The sequence below is a fragment of the Candoia aspera genome, chromosome 1, assembly GCF_035149785.1.
Source record: "Candoia aspera isolate rCanAsp1 chromosome 1, rCanAsp1.hap2, whole genome shotgun sequence".
Lineage (NCBI taxonomy): Eukaryota > Metazoa > Chordata > Lepidosauria > Squamata > Boidae > Candoia > Candoia aspera.
Genome location: NC_086153.1, coordinates 256,800,327 through 256,814,651, shown reverse-complemented (window position 1 = coordinate 256,814,651; position 14,325 = coordinate 256,800,327). Strand labels below are relative to the sequence as shown.

The following is a 14,325-nucleotide window of genomic DNA, read 5'->3' as shown; positions in this document are numbered from 1 at the left end:
AACAGAGGCTCGGATTATTTAGGTCAAGACTTATGACGGAGAGAGCTACCCTCTCTTAGTCTCTAGGGAGCAATGGGGTCTTTCAGTTCCATCCCACAGCATTCATTTTTGCTGATTAACAGAAGTATGAAAAGAACACATGTTTTCACTTGCTTTAAATATTTTTATATCACACATTGTGAAATCAAACAACTAAATGCTATACACCAATTTAGGTAATATAGTTTATAATTTAATATACAAGCATTTCATAATATCTAATGTTTAAAATAAAGGTTTCTAACTAACCAAGGATTTATCACTTAAAAAAAATCAAGCATAAATCAATAGCAGGAATTAAGGAAGCTGCAACTCTGCTAATAAAACATAAGTAGACTACAGTTGATTCTGAGATGCACATGGAAGGGCTAGTTGGAGTGTCCAAAGAAGGTGACATTGACAATCATTCAAGATGTCACCCTACCACAGGGTTAACCTAACCCTAACCAGCACCTGAAAAATTACTGGTTCTCCTTCTGGGAATAAAGGATGTTCACCACTGTAACTACCTGCTTTTGTTCATACTTCCTTCTCTGTGCCCTGCTTCAGATACCAGAATCATCAACAGCCTTATGTGGCTTTCTACCAGCAGATCCAGTAACATCTCCTCTAGCTTCCTTATCTTTGCATTTCAGATCTCAAATATAAGCCACTCAGAGTCTTACTACATAGGAGCTGTATATAAGTCCCAGGCAATAAAAGGAATGCGAATAAAATGCTGCTGACCACAAATTATTTGTCCCTTGATCCTTCTCATTCTCACATCAATAGATCAATAGACAGGAGAGGCTTTTTAGGAGGTGTTCATAGGATCGGGCCTTAAGTAAGAGAGGAATAACAGCACTCTGCTCTCACATACAAATATATTCCCTTTTTCTTTTCTTTTTTCTTAATACGAGCACACAGTAATATTAATATTCATAGTAATATTGGGAATATTGCTTTCTTTTTAATACTCCAGGTTTGGGAAGAAAAGGAAAATACAACTAGCTGTATTCTTTTATGTGGATTCATTTCATATATGAAAGATGCACTTCATGAGCTGATATTTATATGGATAGTGGGAATTCCTCTTCCTTCTAATCCCCCTCTCTACTAAAGCAAATTTGGGGTGGTACAGGATACTGTAAATTGAGGGAGAATATTGTTAGGATACTTTTTTAAGATTCAACTCTAACTGGATGTTGTATTTTTTTTTATAAGTTTAAAAAAGTTTTTTTTTATAAGTTTAAAAAGAAACTTGCTAGAATCAATTTTAAAGAAAGTATTTTAAAAACCGCTATGAAGGGAAACAGATACCATCAGTTACTCTGCTTCTGAAAAAACCTGTACCAAGTCACCCAGCCTTTGTTATCATTCCTTATACGCATAGGCTAAAGGGGCAGAACCAAAGAGGCAATTCTACAAAGTTGGGGAGACAGGGCTCTTCTGTTTTCTTTGGGAGCAACAGTTGTGGTCTTCTGCACAAATCTGTTCTTTAATAATCTAAGGTCTAACTGTGCCTCTGCAATCAAAAATGAGAAAGAGGAGGTACCCATACTTTCTGCTGCACTTTACTACAAATCTTTGTTGCTACTTTCAAATATTGTTTTTTTCTAATTCTCAAGTACTCAAGAAGGTAACATACTTTAGGGGCTGGGGTGGGAGGAACAGACATCAGAGACCCAAGTACTCTATCTGCTTGCTTCTCCTTTATAGCTGAAATGCACAATCAGTGGAATGGGCCATCTGATGCTGTACTGGGCCATTCAGGCTGATGGTTGAAGAATCTCATGTCTGAATGAAATAAAAAAAACCCTTCACAATTGGTTAACAAAGGACTTTCTCTTTGATGCACTTCATGTAATCAGCCAGTAATAGGCAGATATTCTCCAGAGGGGGAAAAACTTTGATAGAATTAGTTAATCTAATGAATGACACATTCTTGGGGGACATGAAAAGTGCTAGAGCTTCTAATGAATCTTCTAGAAAGTCCATTTACCTTGTCATAGATCTGTTTTTCATCAGTAATGACAAAATTGGTTTTGAAAGTCATGAATGAGTTCCATTGGACTTCCTTCTGAAATCTAATCTGTTAAAGTTGCCTCCAAATTGTTTGAAAGATAAAAACATTTTTCAATACAGAGCTGCCGTGAAACGAAGAAGTTTCCTGTCAGAACCTGTCTTTTTAGCATTTCTTAGTAATTAAATTTTCAGTAGCAAAGTGGAAATTATACTGAGTGTGGTTAAGGAGTGGAAACAATGTGCATGCTGAAAGGAGAGGGTAGTGAACATATGATTTCAACAATAATGCAGTCAGTAAGGGAGACAATAATAATTGAAATTACAGAAATAAAACTTCAGCAATATAAATGTTCAATATGTCTTCCATCTTCTGGATTGACCCTGATTTCAGGTTTATTGCTCAATGCAGATATTACACCAATTCCACATGGTGACTTTATTTATATCTCCCCACTGTTACATGAGTGGGATTATCCCAGTCTCAGAAATTCAGCCTGGGAGCTTCCCCATTATGTATTTACCCATGAATTGCTATGCTTTCTTTACTAACTTAAATGGACAGTCTTTTCTGAAGATTGATACATTTTTCTCTGTATAACTATCTATCCAACAAGCAAAATTAATATATAGAACCTTGTATATGCTATATGTTTGTCTTGATTCAGAGCTAATCAGACAATTTAATTCCTATCCAGTAATGTTATTTTTTAGATACAGGTAGACCTTGCTTACTGGCTGCTTTGTGCAGTGACCGTTTGAAGTCACGACAAAGCTGAAAAAATGATTTTGCGACCAAGGTTCCCATATACAATCTTCACAGTGTCTCTCTCTCAATCATGAGTTTGCCATTAGAGTCAGTTAGTACACACTGTCCTGTGCTTGATCCACTTTTTTTTTCTTTTTTTAACCCCCTCACAGAGCAGAGTTTGGAGAGGAAGGAATTAGAAGAGAGTAAGCAGGTACAAAATGGAGAACACACATCAAAAGAAATGTCCTAGTGCTGGCTGACTGCTAATCGTGATTCTCATGATTGTTTTTCTATAGTTAATTTTAGGTGTTAGTTGTTGAAATATAGGTCTTTGATCCTACTCTCAGATGAACCCCATAGCATTTCCAGATAGGGCTGGTAAAACCTGCTACCTAATATTCTGGAGATTTGCTGTTGTTCAATTGAAAAATACTGATGATGGGTGAATACTGGGGTGGGTTGCCATTACCTTCCCCAGGGATCGCATTTAGTCCGACCTCTCTGTCATGACCTTCCCGTCTTGGGTGGCCCTTCACGGTTTATCTCATGGCATCATTGAGGTGCTCAAGCTCCAGCACCACGACAAGGTAACGATCCTTTGCTGAAGATGCCAACTCTATAAAAGATCAAATGATCAGAAACAACTAACAGAACAGTTTCAGCTCTGGGTCTGGATTTATGGAATTTATTAACAACTGAGATTCAGCAGTTGAGGAACCTGGCCCACTTAAATAGGCTGCTAAAATATTTTTATTTAGGAAAGTTTAATGGATGTTTATCTGAGCTATATTTTGGGGGGTTCTTTTTCTCTGTTAGAAAAGAGATGCTGTACCAGCTCTAATGGTTTATTGAAATTTTAAATCATGGGGTTTTTTTCCTATTCTCTGGTTTGAGAATTTTTGTAAACTGAAAAGTATATTACACATTTCCAGAGAAATAATCTAATTTAAACTAATTTCCATTGGTACATTGCAATGTAATAAACACCATAATGGATTGGCACAACAAACTCTTAACTCAGAAGTCGAACAGTTTACACAATGAAAGTATATTATTTGTAAGCTATTAAATAGTTTTATATAGGGAATCATAGTCTATAAACTGGGAAAGAGGCCAATATAATGTCCAGCATGTCATTGTTCAGCAGCTCTGTAGAGGGTTAGGGAAGGGCTGAAGACCAGCATCCCATACTATATTCCTAGCAAACCACTTAAAGTATGACATCATCACTATCTATTGGCACATCCACAGATTCACTTGTTGCTTCTAATTTGCAGTCATGAAGGCCAGATAGCACACTGTTAGGTGTGGAGTGTGCCCAGAGACCACCAGTTTCTGACCCTTTTCTGTCCAAAACAGGATATTATGTACTTCACATGTAGAGATAGTGCAGTTTAGGGCAATTGTAGATGGCTGCTGTTTATGAAGGTCAAAAATGATGTGTGTATGTATGTATTTTTTAAAATGTTCTTTATTAGCCTTTTGATGGTATTTGTCATATTTTCCCAAGAAAAATCCTTAGTAATTGGGCAAATATATTTATTTAATAGGACTGGTTATGGTGATACAGTCTTTACATTTAAACCACTGTGAAGTTAGAAAAGGGATCTAGACTGGGGAGAGGGATAAAGTCCCTGGAAATAGAATTTTAGTTGATAGGAAAGCTAACATTGTAGGCTAGGTTCATCAACTTTCTGATCAGGATAATGCTTTGTTACATTCATACTTATTTGGTGTATAAGTGAGATGGTGATCTATTTTAGATTTAGTTCAGGTATCTTTCTCCTTTTATTCCACAATGATAGTTCTGAACTATTGGGGTGGATATTAAAAGATTGGGGTAAGTTCCTAGTGAAGAATGGCCTTTTGTTCCAGTTCCTTCTGTCTTTTGTCAAATAGTTTACAGACAGCTCTAAACTGCTTATTTTGAAGTTGCAAGCCACAGCCTTTGGAGTCTATAATTCATTTAACACCTTTTCACTTTGTAATATTTCCAGTTCCCAGATCCTGCAGAACTGTTTCTTCCTTACATGTCATCCTCATTTAGTGACTGCCTCATTTAGCAACCATTCAAAGTTACAATGGTAATGGAGAATAACTTTGCAACCAGTCCTTGCATTTATGACCTTCACAGGTCTGTAAAGTAAGGAAAAGCTGAAGTAAGATCATAAGCACAGTTGTAGTTTCACTAAACGACCGCTTCACTTAACAACAAAGTTGCTGGTCCCAATTGTGGTCACTAAATGAGGACTACCTGTATAGAAAGGCTATGTAGATACAGCAAGCATAATTTAGTAGAATAAAAATGCTGCCTTCTCATTTTCAAGACTAAAAAAATAGTTTGCAACCTATAAAAATTGACATTGATGCCAAAGTGACAATATTATCAAATGTCTGTAATTGGTATATAACAAGAAAATTTAGACCAAGTATAAGAAATGGCAAAATAGATGTTTCATCTCTCTTTAATATCTGTGGCCAGCTGACTTTAGCTACTTAATTCTAAAAAATAGAATTGTATCTGGTATATTTATAAGTAGCTTTCAGTCCATGGCAATAAAGAACTATCTGATAAGGATTAAAACTTACAAAGGTATTGAAAACTTTTTTAAAAGTTGAAAGGGAAATAGAGGTACAGAAACTAGAAGGGAAATGAGGGACAGATTCATGCCTTACTGTTCCTTTTTAGCAGTATTGAAATACTTGTAAATCTTTTGTTATAGGAAATGGAAATGTTGCTGGTCCCAATTGTGGTCACTAAATGAGGACTACCTGTATAGAAAGGCTATGTAGATACAGCAAGCATAATTTAGTAGAATAAAAATGCTGCCTTCTCATTTTCAAGACTAAAAAAATAGTTTGCAACCTATAAAAATTGACATTGATGCCAAAGTGACAATATTATCAAATGTCTGTAATTGGTATATAACAAGAAAATTTAGACCAAGTATAAGAAATGGCAAAATAGATGTTTCATCTCTCTTTAATATCTGTGGCCAGCTGACTTTAGCTACTTAATTCTAAAAAATAGAATTGTATCTGGTATATTTATAAGTAGCTTTCAGTCCATGGCAATAAAGAACTATCTGATAAGGATTAAAACTTACAAAGGTATTGAAAACTTTTTTAAAAGTTGAAAGGGAAATAGAGGTACAGAAACTAGAAGGGAAATGAGGGACAGATTCATGCCTTACTGTTCCTTTTTAGCAGTATTGAAATACTTGTAAATCTTTTGTTATAGGAAATGGAAATGTTTGATACCAGTTTGTCATGGTTGAGCCATAACTGCTGGAAATTCTTCCTTTTCCCCATAATAGCCAATTAATTGCTGTTAAAACATCCATGCTATTGGTTTTAAAGCTTATTTTGTGTGCATAATTTTTAAAAGTAACTTTCCTGTATGAGTATCTTACCACAGCTTTTGCACAGCCTGGAAGAGGGTGTGAAAGCTGTACTTTTACATGGGGATGTCAGTGACCGAGCCCAGTATGTCCCGCATGCAAAACATGTACACTGCTATTGAGTTGTAATCCCTCACAGAGCAGAAGGGGGAACTTTGAATGTTACTTTAATTAGGTGCTTTCATTAAAACTTTCCACATTTTTCTTTGATTTATGAATTGGTATACCTGGAGCAAAAGCATCACCTGTTAAGCTTTCTGCCTCTGTATTCCATCTTTCCCCCACCATGATTCCTTGAGATGTGCTACATTACAGCTCCAGAATTCTTAGCCAGTATCATGCTAGCTGTGAATTTTGGAAGTTACAGTCCAAGAGGGCATGAAGCTGGGGAGGGTTGCTGTACTTCATAACATGTACTGTACCTCATAAATAGTCCCTTTTCTACATCCTTTTTCAGTGTTTGAGAGCACATTATAATCAAGTTTTTATTTCTAATTTCAGCTGTGCTTCTTTTTCTTCATGTTAAACTTGAAATATTAGCACAGGGTCTACTGTGGCCAGACTAAACACATTGGTGATTATCGTGCTGGTTTATTTGTTTGTTTGTCCAATTCAGATATAAAATGGAAAAGGGAGTTGTCATTCAAAGGAACTAAATCCTCCTATCATTTGAGGTATCCTATTCCCCCCATTTCCCTCCCATTAGACTCAGACAGGACAAGGTTGAAGAAGCAACGGAAGGATAGAGAGTTCATCTCCACTCACCCACTTACAGTCTTAACTGTAAAAATCAGCCCATATATCTCACTCTGTACGAAAGCCAGGCCAACATGGGAACCACAAATATGCTTGCCTCCACCATGTCGATTTTGGCCTCAATCTCCCCCAAAGGAACCCTGCAAGAGATGTTCTCTTGTCAAAATCTAACTGACAGCTTAGCAATAAAAGCAACTGGCAAAGAATACCTAGCTAAATCCCTTGGCTGTCTGTTATTATAGAGTGCTTTCTAAAATGGAAAAGAGAAATTCCAGGGAAATCACGTCACCTTTTTAAAGATCTGCATATACACATACTGCACGAGCACACAGATGTAGCATATGTTTCTCCTGGCTCTGAATCTTGACATGTTTTATGCAACTGCCATTTTATATTAGAAAGATGCAGTTGTTTCTTTTCTTGCATGATCCTTTTCAATAGTGAAGTACTATCACAGCCATTGCTAAAAGTAAATCTTGGGTTCTTTATTGTTCCTGGGAAAGCACACAACCATCTAAAGAGCCCTGTTCCATCAGATAAATAATCTGTTTTATCCAACAGCTTGAGGAAGTCACTAGTCATGAAGACAGCAACAGACACACATTTTTTAACCCTCCCTGCCCCAAAATGATATTCCAGGAAGACTGTTTCTAAACCTAGAGGTTCCTGAAAGGGTACTTCTAAACATTCATGTCTGAACCAAGAAATATCTGAGATGGGAATGATTTGGAATTCCCTGTGTAATGAAGAGCAAAAGGTGTCTTCTTCAACTGCAATAATTAGTTCAATTACGCTATACTTTAGTTTTTTTGTAAACTGCACAAAGCTTTTTTTCAGATTTTATTTAAAAGCTTGCAATTATTTACATTTTGCAACATTATATATGCAGTAAAAGAACAAACTGCTTTCCTGAGAAATTTCCCAAATGTTACTTTTGAAATTTAGCCCTTCTCTATATTTTAACAATGAGAAAAGCTTTTCCTTTTGGCAGATAGAATTCCTCCAGCTGTGTCATTTCATGAGAGGCTGACAGAAAGCTACAACCACATTGTGAGAGAGATCCTCTTTAGAAATTCAGTTCTTTATCTTGTACATCTTGATGAGGAACTTTGCAACTTTTCTAGATAGTTGGGAAATAGAACATTTTAAAGAATTGTTTGTTTATTTTAAAAAAATTATATGGCCACCCATCTTCCAGAGTATAATCCTGGATGGCTAACAATCAAACCAATATAAATATATAAAAAGATACAAGCAGAAACCCCACAAAATTAAAGACCATCACACTAACTAAGGCACCATGACAACCTCACATTGGCTGCATATATGCTGGGCTCAGTTCACATCCTGCCTTAGTCCCTGGGGGAAGAACCCCCCCCCCTTTGTGGCTTTCTGGAAGGCCAAAAAGGTAGGGGGGCTTCTGAACTTCAGTGGAGAGGCTGTTCCATAGGGCAGGCACCGCTACAGAGAAGACACATTATATAGATCATATGATACCTTTAGTGTAGACTAGATCATTTGCACATTACGATAGTTTATCACTGTGGAGGTATTGTTCTTCTGAAATCAGTGAGTTCCACATAACAGTTAATGTAGAGCTATTTTATTCAGTAGTGCCTGTCCTTTTTATGTCTGTTCACCAGTAACATTTGAAACGGGACTTTTTGCATGATAATCATGCAGTGTTACTCAAATGCTTTCTGCCTGCATTTGTTTCCTTAATTATTTCTAGTTGAATACTCATATAGAATTACTGTTTTATTTTTATTTATTTTATTAAAGTTCCATTACATTTATAAAGCAGTCCAATTCCATAGTGACTCTGGGCAGAGCACAGTAAAAATACTAACGAAATACAGATTTAATACAGTTTAAAACTCCAAATGCCTGCAAAAAACAACCATTCTAAATAGAAAAATACACAGGACCTGCCAAACACTCTAACCCAAGGTGTGGGGGGAACCCAAATTTTCAAGGTTCTTTTAAACACAGAGGGAGGCCAGATAAATCTCAGCCCGGGCAGGGGGGTCAAGAGGGCAGCTACTGTGACAAAGAAAGCTCATTTCTTAGGTCCCATTAGAGGACACTGTTTCTTGGAGGAGACAGGAGCATGCCTACTCTGTCTGATTATATCACCTGAGCAGAAACTACATAAAACAGCTAGCCAGGCCCTGTGCTATAAAGAGCTTGAAAGGTAATAACTAGCACCTTGAATTGCACCCAGAACCTACTGGAAACCAGTGCAGCTCACGAAGCAAAGATGTTACATGAGCATGACATGGCATGCCCATAATTACCTATGCCACTGCATTCTGTACTAGTTGCAGCTTCCATGTGGCATTCAAGGGCAGCCCCATGTAGAGCACATTGTCATAATCCATACATGAGATGACCAAAGTGTGAGTGCTGGTCTGAAGGGCCTCCCAGTCCAGGTAGGGGCACAACTGACACGCAAAGTGGACTTATATGAAGGCCTTCATAGCCAAACTTCCACCTTGACCAGAAGCTGTGAATCCAAGTAGACCCCCAAATTGTGCACCAGTCCTGAAGAGGGCAGTGCAACCCTGTTCAGGACTAAAGATGAGTAATTCCCACCTCTGTGTGGTCCAAATCCCAATTATTACTAGGTTTTGTCAGGGATGTGCTTGAGCCTGTTCTTTCCAACAGTCTCCAGCATTGCCTGGATGGTCTGGAGTCAAGATGTGCAGTTGTATATCCTCCTATCCTCCACATATTGATTATATATGACCACAAACCAATGAATAGCCTCACCCAATGGCCTCATGTAGATGTTAAACTGAAGACGGGAGAATTATTCCCCACACTAGGGGCTTTGGACTTGATTTCTTCCCTCCTGTCAACACCAACTGGATCCAACCATAGAGAAGGTAGGTGAACCACTGCAACACTGTGCCCCTGTCCCTAATCCCTATAGGCAGACCAGGAGGATACCATGGTCAGTGGTATTGAAAGCAACAGAAAAATTATGGTTGCACTACTGTCCTGGCTCCACCAAAGCTTATTAACAAGGGTAACCTGAGCTTCTCAGTACTATGTTCAGGCCTGAAATCTGACTGGAAGGGGTCCAGATAAATCAGTTTCTACCAGGGCCCTCTTTAATCACAGCCCAGTCATCTTCTCAACAACCTTCCCTAAAAAGGAAAGGTTGGAAATGGGATGAAAATTATCCAGTACAGTTGGGTCCAACAAAGGCTTTTGATCGGATTCACCACCCCCTCCGTCAATATGGATCTAACCATGTCACTTTCTGGGCAGCCTTTAGGAAGGACATGTACATGATGAACAGGTGGTCAGATTAGGGTCAGATTAGCAGCTCCAAGGATCCTTTTCACCTCCTCAGGATTTACAGACTCAAGTTCATCTCAGCTACTCATGCAAGACCTTGCTTCCATCACCTCATTAGGACTTGCCCATTCATAGTTCAAGCGAATCCTAATTACTTCATTTGCCACTATTCTTCATAGTGACTCTGCAGATGGTCCTGTAATTCATTCCTCCCCAGCAGGGTATGGATCACTTTAAAAAGGGGGTCTGGATGGCTATCTATGGACATAATAAGAGCAGAAAAATAATGTTTTGCCATTCTTACTGCCACAATGTAATTGCTAATGTGGGATCTTACTTGTGTTCAGTTAGATTCACTCTTCATCTTCCTCCAACAGAGCTCTAAGCATCTCTTCTGGTATTTCAGCTCCTGGAGTTCCTCAAAGAACCAAGGAGCACTCCAGGATCAGCAAACAATAAGAGGCCGCATAGCAGCAATCCAGTCAAAGGCCCTTGTTACATGCCTGTTCCAGGCAGTGATCAAAGCCTCAGCTAAAACGCCCATCAGAACCTCAGGAAAAATTCCAAGCTTCCTTTGGAAGCCAGCAGGGTTTATTAGTGGTCTGTGGTGGATTAATCTGATAGGTCCTACTTCCCTGCTGGAGGAGGTAGCACCAGTAGGAGAAAAAGCAATTATAGAGTTACCTGACCATGGCAAGAGATTAATTGTAACATCCTCAACAGCCAAATTACATTGCAACTGCCCTGAAATAAAAACCAGATTTAGTGTGTGACCTCTGTTACATATAGGGCTCTCAATTACTTGGATGGGGTCTCTGGTTACCATGGTAAATGTGAAGCCCTGAGTTGACCCAGCCTCAACCTCACCTAGGGGGAGATTGAAGTCCCCAAGGACCACAAGCCTTGGGGATTCCATACCAACCTGGGGATGGAGTCTGGCAGCTCAGGCAGAGATGTCAGTGCACAGCAGGGAGGCTAAGTATAACAGCAACAAACCCAAGCACTCCCTACAGCCTAGCTTCATCCAGAGAATCTCATATCCAGTTTCCCGCAGAGCAGGGCCTTTAAAAGTCCATGAGAGCTCCTTGATGACAACTGCCATTTCACCCTCTCCCTGGAGTCACAGTTGTTACTATACTCTAAACCCAGAAGGGCATAACTGAAAGCAGGGCAATCTCCCTCTAAGGTCACCAGGTCTCAGTTATGCACACCAGGTTGGCTACCTCATGTACAATGGAAGAGGAATGTCTTATTATATACCAACCTGGCTCTCTGAGTAATTGCTTCCACTACCAAATTGTTCTTACTGCTAGAATTTTTTTTTAACATTGACCTAGAATCTGCCTTCCTGTAACCAGAATCCATTATTTTGGGTCCTATGCTCTGGAATGATGGAAAAGATATCTTTATAACAACATTTTAGGATTTAAAAGTCCTCCACTCACTCTACTCTGCTCAAGGTTACATACTTCCAGTTACTTCAGTCTCTCTTCATATGACTTAGTTTCTAGCTCACTGATTCTCCTTGACCTTCTCAGAATTAGTTTGTCTGAATTTAAGGTGATACCCAAAACTGAACACAAAACCCAAGTTGGGGTCAGTTCAAAATAGAATAACATGGAATTCTCCATACTAAAAAAGTAGTTCTTAATTACTGATTTATGTATTTCTTATACAGAACGTCAGTATTGGGGTTCTGATCTTGAACTCCCTACTATGTCCTTTGAAGAGGTGTTGCACAGTGATGAAAGTGCATACAAGTGGTTGCTTACCCTTAAAAAGGTGGGAATTGTACTGCTAACAGGAGCTCCTATTAAACAGGGAGAAATTCTGAAGCTTGGGCAACGGATTGGATTCCTTCGCCTCACATTTTATGGGTAAGTTAGTACATTTTTGTTTCTGAAAATGATGTGACTTTGCCACTTCTAAGCATGTAACCCCTTTTGGGGCAGAGGGAAGAATAAATGTATATAAATATTGAGTTGCAATTTTCTTCACATTTCTGATATTAATGCAATCAGATAAGATCCTAGTAGAATAGAGGCATTTCATTCAGTCCAGAGATAGCTTCAATTATATTCAGTATTCAGGTGTAACACAAATCATGGTTTAACCTTAAACATCCAGACAGAGAAGAATCGTATATTGCTTGGCCTCTTCCAGGACTATAAGGGAGGATTTGGAAATTAATTTTTAAAAATCCATGTTTAATTATTAGCAACTTAATAGTTTTGAATGGGAAAAAACTGATGAATTTTAATTACAGTCTTTGGAAACAAAGCAACTTCATATCATGATTTGTGAAGTTACCACTAGCAAAAGTTTGAGATGACATAATATCTGTCATTAATCTTTAGTGAAAATAGACATTTTTAATATCCTCACAGCTAACCCAAGGAGAGAAGCAGAGAGCAGAGCTTCCTTATCTGAGATAAAACTAACACATCTGGGCTGGAATAATCCAGATGACCAATAGATGACAGCAAAACTATGTTTCCATTTGGTTGTTATCTGGATTTTGGTGTGTTAAGCCTACAAGCAGGCTTACAGTCTGTTTTATCTTGTTTTTGATGTGAAACAGCAGGAAATTGTGCCTCTATTTCTTGGCACTTTGCCACTGAAATTTAGCAATATAATTTTGGGAGATCCAGGGCCATACAAAGGGGTTGTCACCATCATATGATTTGCAGGCTGCTGCACATGAGGTAAATAACAGGGTTAACATTTCAGGTGAACTAGTGATTGGCATAGAATAAACGTCCATATATTTTTAACCTGCAATGCTACAGTTAGCAGTAGAAAATTTTAGAACCAGCTTCCCCATAACTCCCAGTATTTCTGATCATTTGCCCTGCTGGACTGAGCTAATGAGAGTTATAATTGAAAGCATTTGGAGGTCATCAAGTATCATAGCTCAGCATACTAGTATTTTCGCTTTCCCATTTTGTGACCTGGATATAATTAAAAAGTATGTACTGCAATTACACTAAGATGTGCTTTCTCCCAGTACGTGCATATTGGCAGACTAGCCAGGGGTGATAAGAGTCACTGCTGATTATTAATAACATTTGTGTCTTCACTGAAAGCACTAAATCCATCATTCAACTCCTCCACCCCCAGTAATGGTGGAGGGGCCATTAGAAGCCTAACTTCATGTAAAACAGATTGTACACCTCTGTTCAGAGCAACTGATTTCCTAACTATGGCATCTTATCTCTACCTTGTCCACCCTATGTTTCAACTTAGTTCTCTTGTTAGTCTTGAAACAGCCTTTAGACACCTGTTCAGAATTTGTGGCTATGGTTAATGTGGGTTACTGGAAGCTTCAGTTTAAATGCTGATAATAACCTTCAGAAATGTGACAGTTTAATTCAAATATGAAATAAAAACATACTTTCTGGTTTGTTGAAAAATAGATTTATTCAGCAACACGTTTATCATGGTCACAGTCACAAGCATATTTAACTCTCTCAGCGGAAGTGCGGTCTGTTGGAGGAGCCAGAAACTGGGGTCTTGCGGAAATGCTGAGAATTTTTTTGTGTGAATTTTATTGTCACTTAAAATAATTACACTTTTTCAGATTCTACAACTGGGAAGCCATTTCAGTTAGACAAGCTTGAAACATTGGTGTTTATAGTAGGACTATCATATCTGAGCTACAAAAATCCAGATTATGGTTATTATTCAATTTTTATCCTACCTTTTCTTCTATATAACTCAAGATGCCAAACACACCTAATACTCCTGCCTCGTATTTCCCCACAACAACCCTGTGAGGTGGGTTGGGCTAAGAGAGAATGACTAGCCCAAAGTCACCCAGCTGGCTTTTATGTATAAGGGAGGCCTAGAACTCACAGTCCCCTGGCTTCTAAGCCAGCACCTTAGCTGCTATTAGATTACTAGGAGATGGCAGCAAAGAGAAAACTCTCTTTATTGACATCTGGTGGTCATCTGGATTTTTGCCATCTAAATAATGGTAGCCTTTGTCTGTTGATTAAAAAAATATACATTAGTTATGTCTGTTTGCCATTTTAGTAAGGTCTCAAAATCTGCATCTCTAGAGAAGGCTGA

At 38.3% G+C, this 14,325-nt stretch overlaps 1 protein-coding gene across 2 annotated transcripts in view; it reads left to right on the top strand.

Moving 5' to 3' along the window:
• The window catches only part of BBOX1 (gamma-butyrobetaine hydroxylase 1), a 49,856-nt gene that overhangs the window by 19,701 nt on the left and 15,830 nt on the right, over positions 1–14,325 (top strand). For both annotated transcript variants that reach the window (XM_063289556.1, XM_063289557.1), the window contains exon 4: positions 11,933–12,131. In XM_063289556.1, coding sequence (XP_063145626.1) covers positions 11,933–12,131 — 199 coding nt within the window. The remainder of the gene's footprint in view (positions 1–11,932; positions 12,132–14,325) is intronic.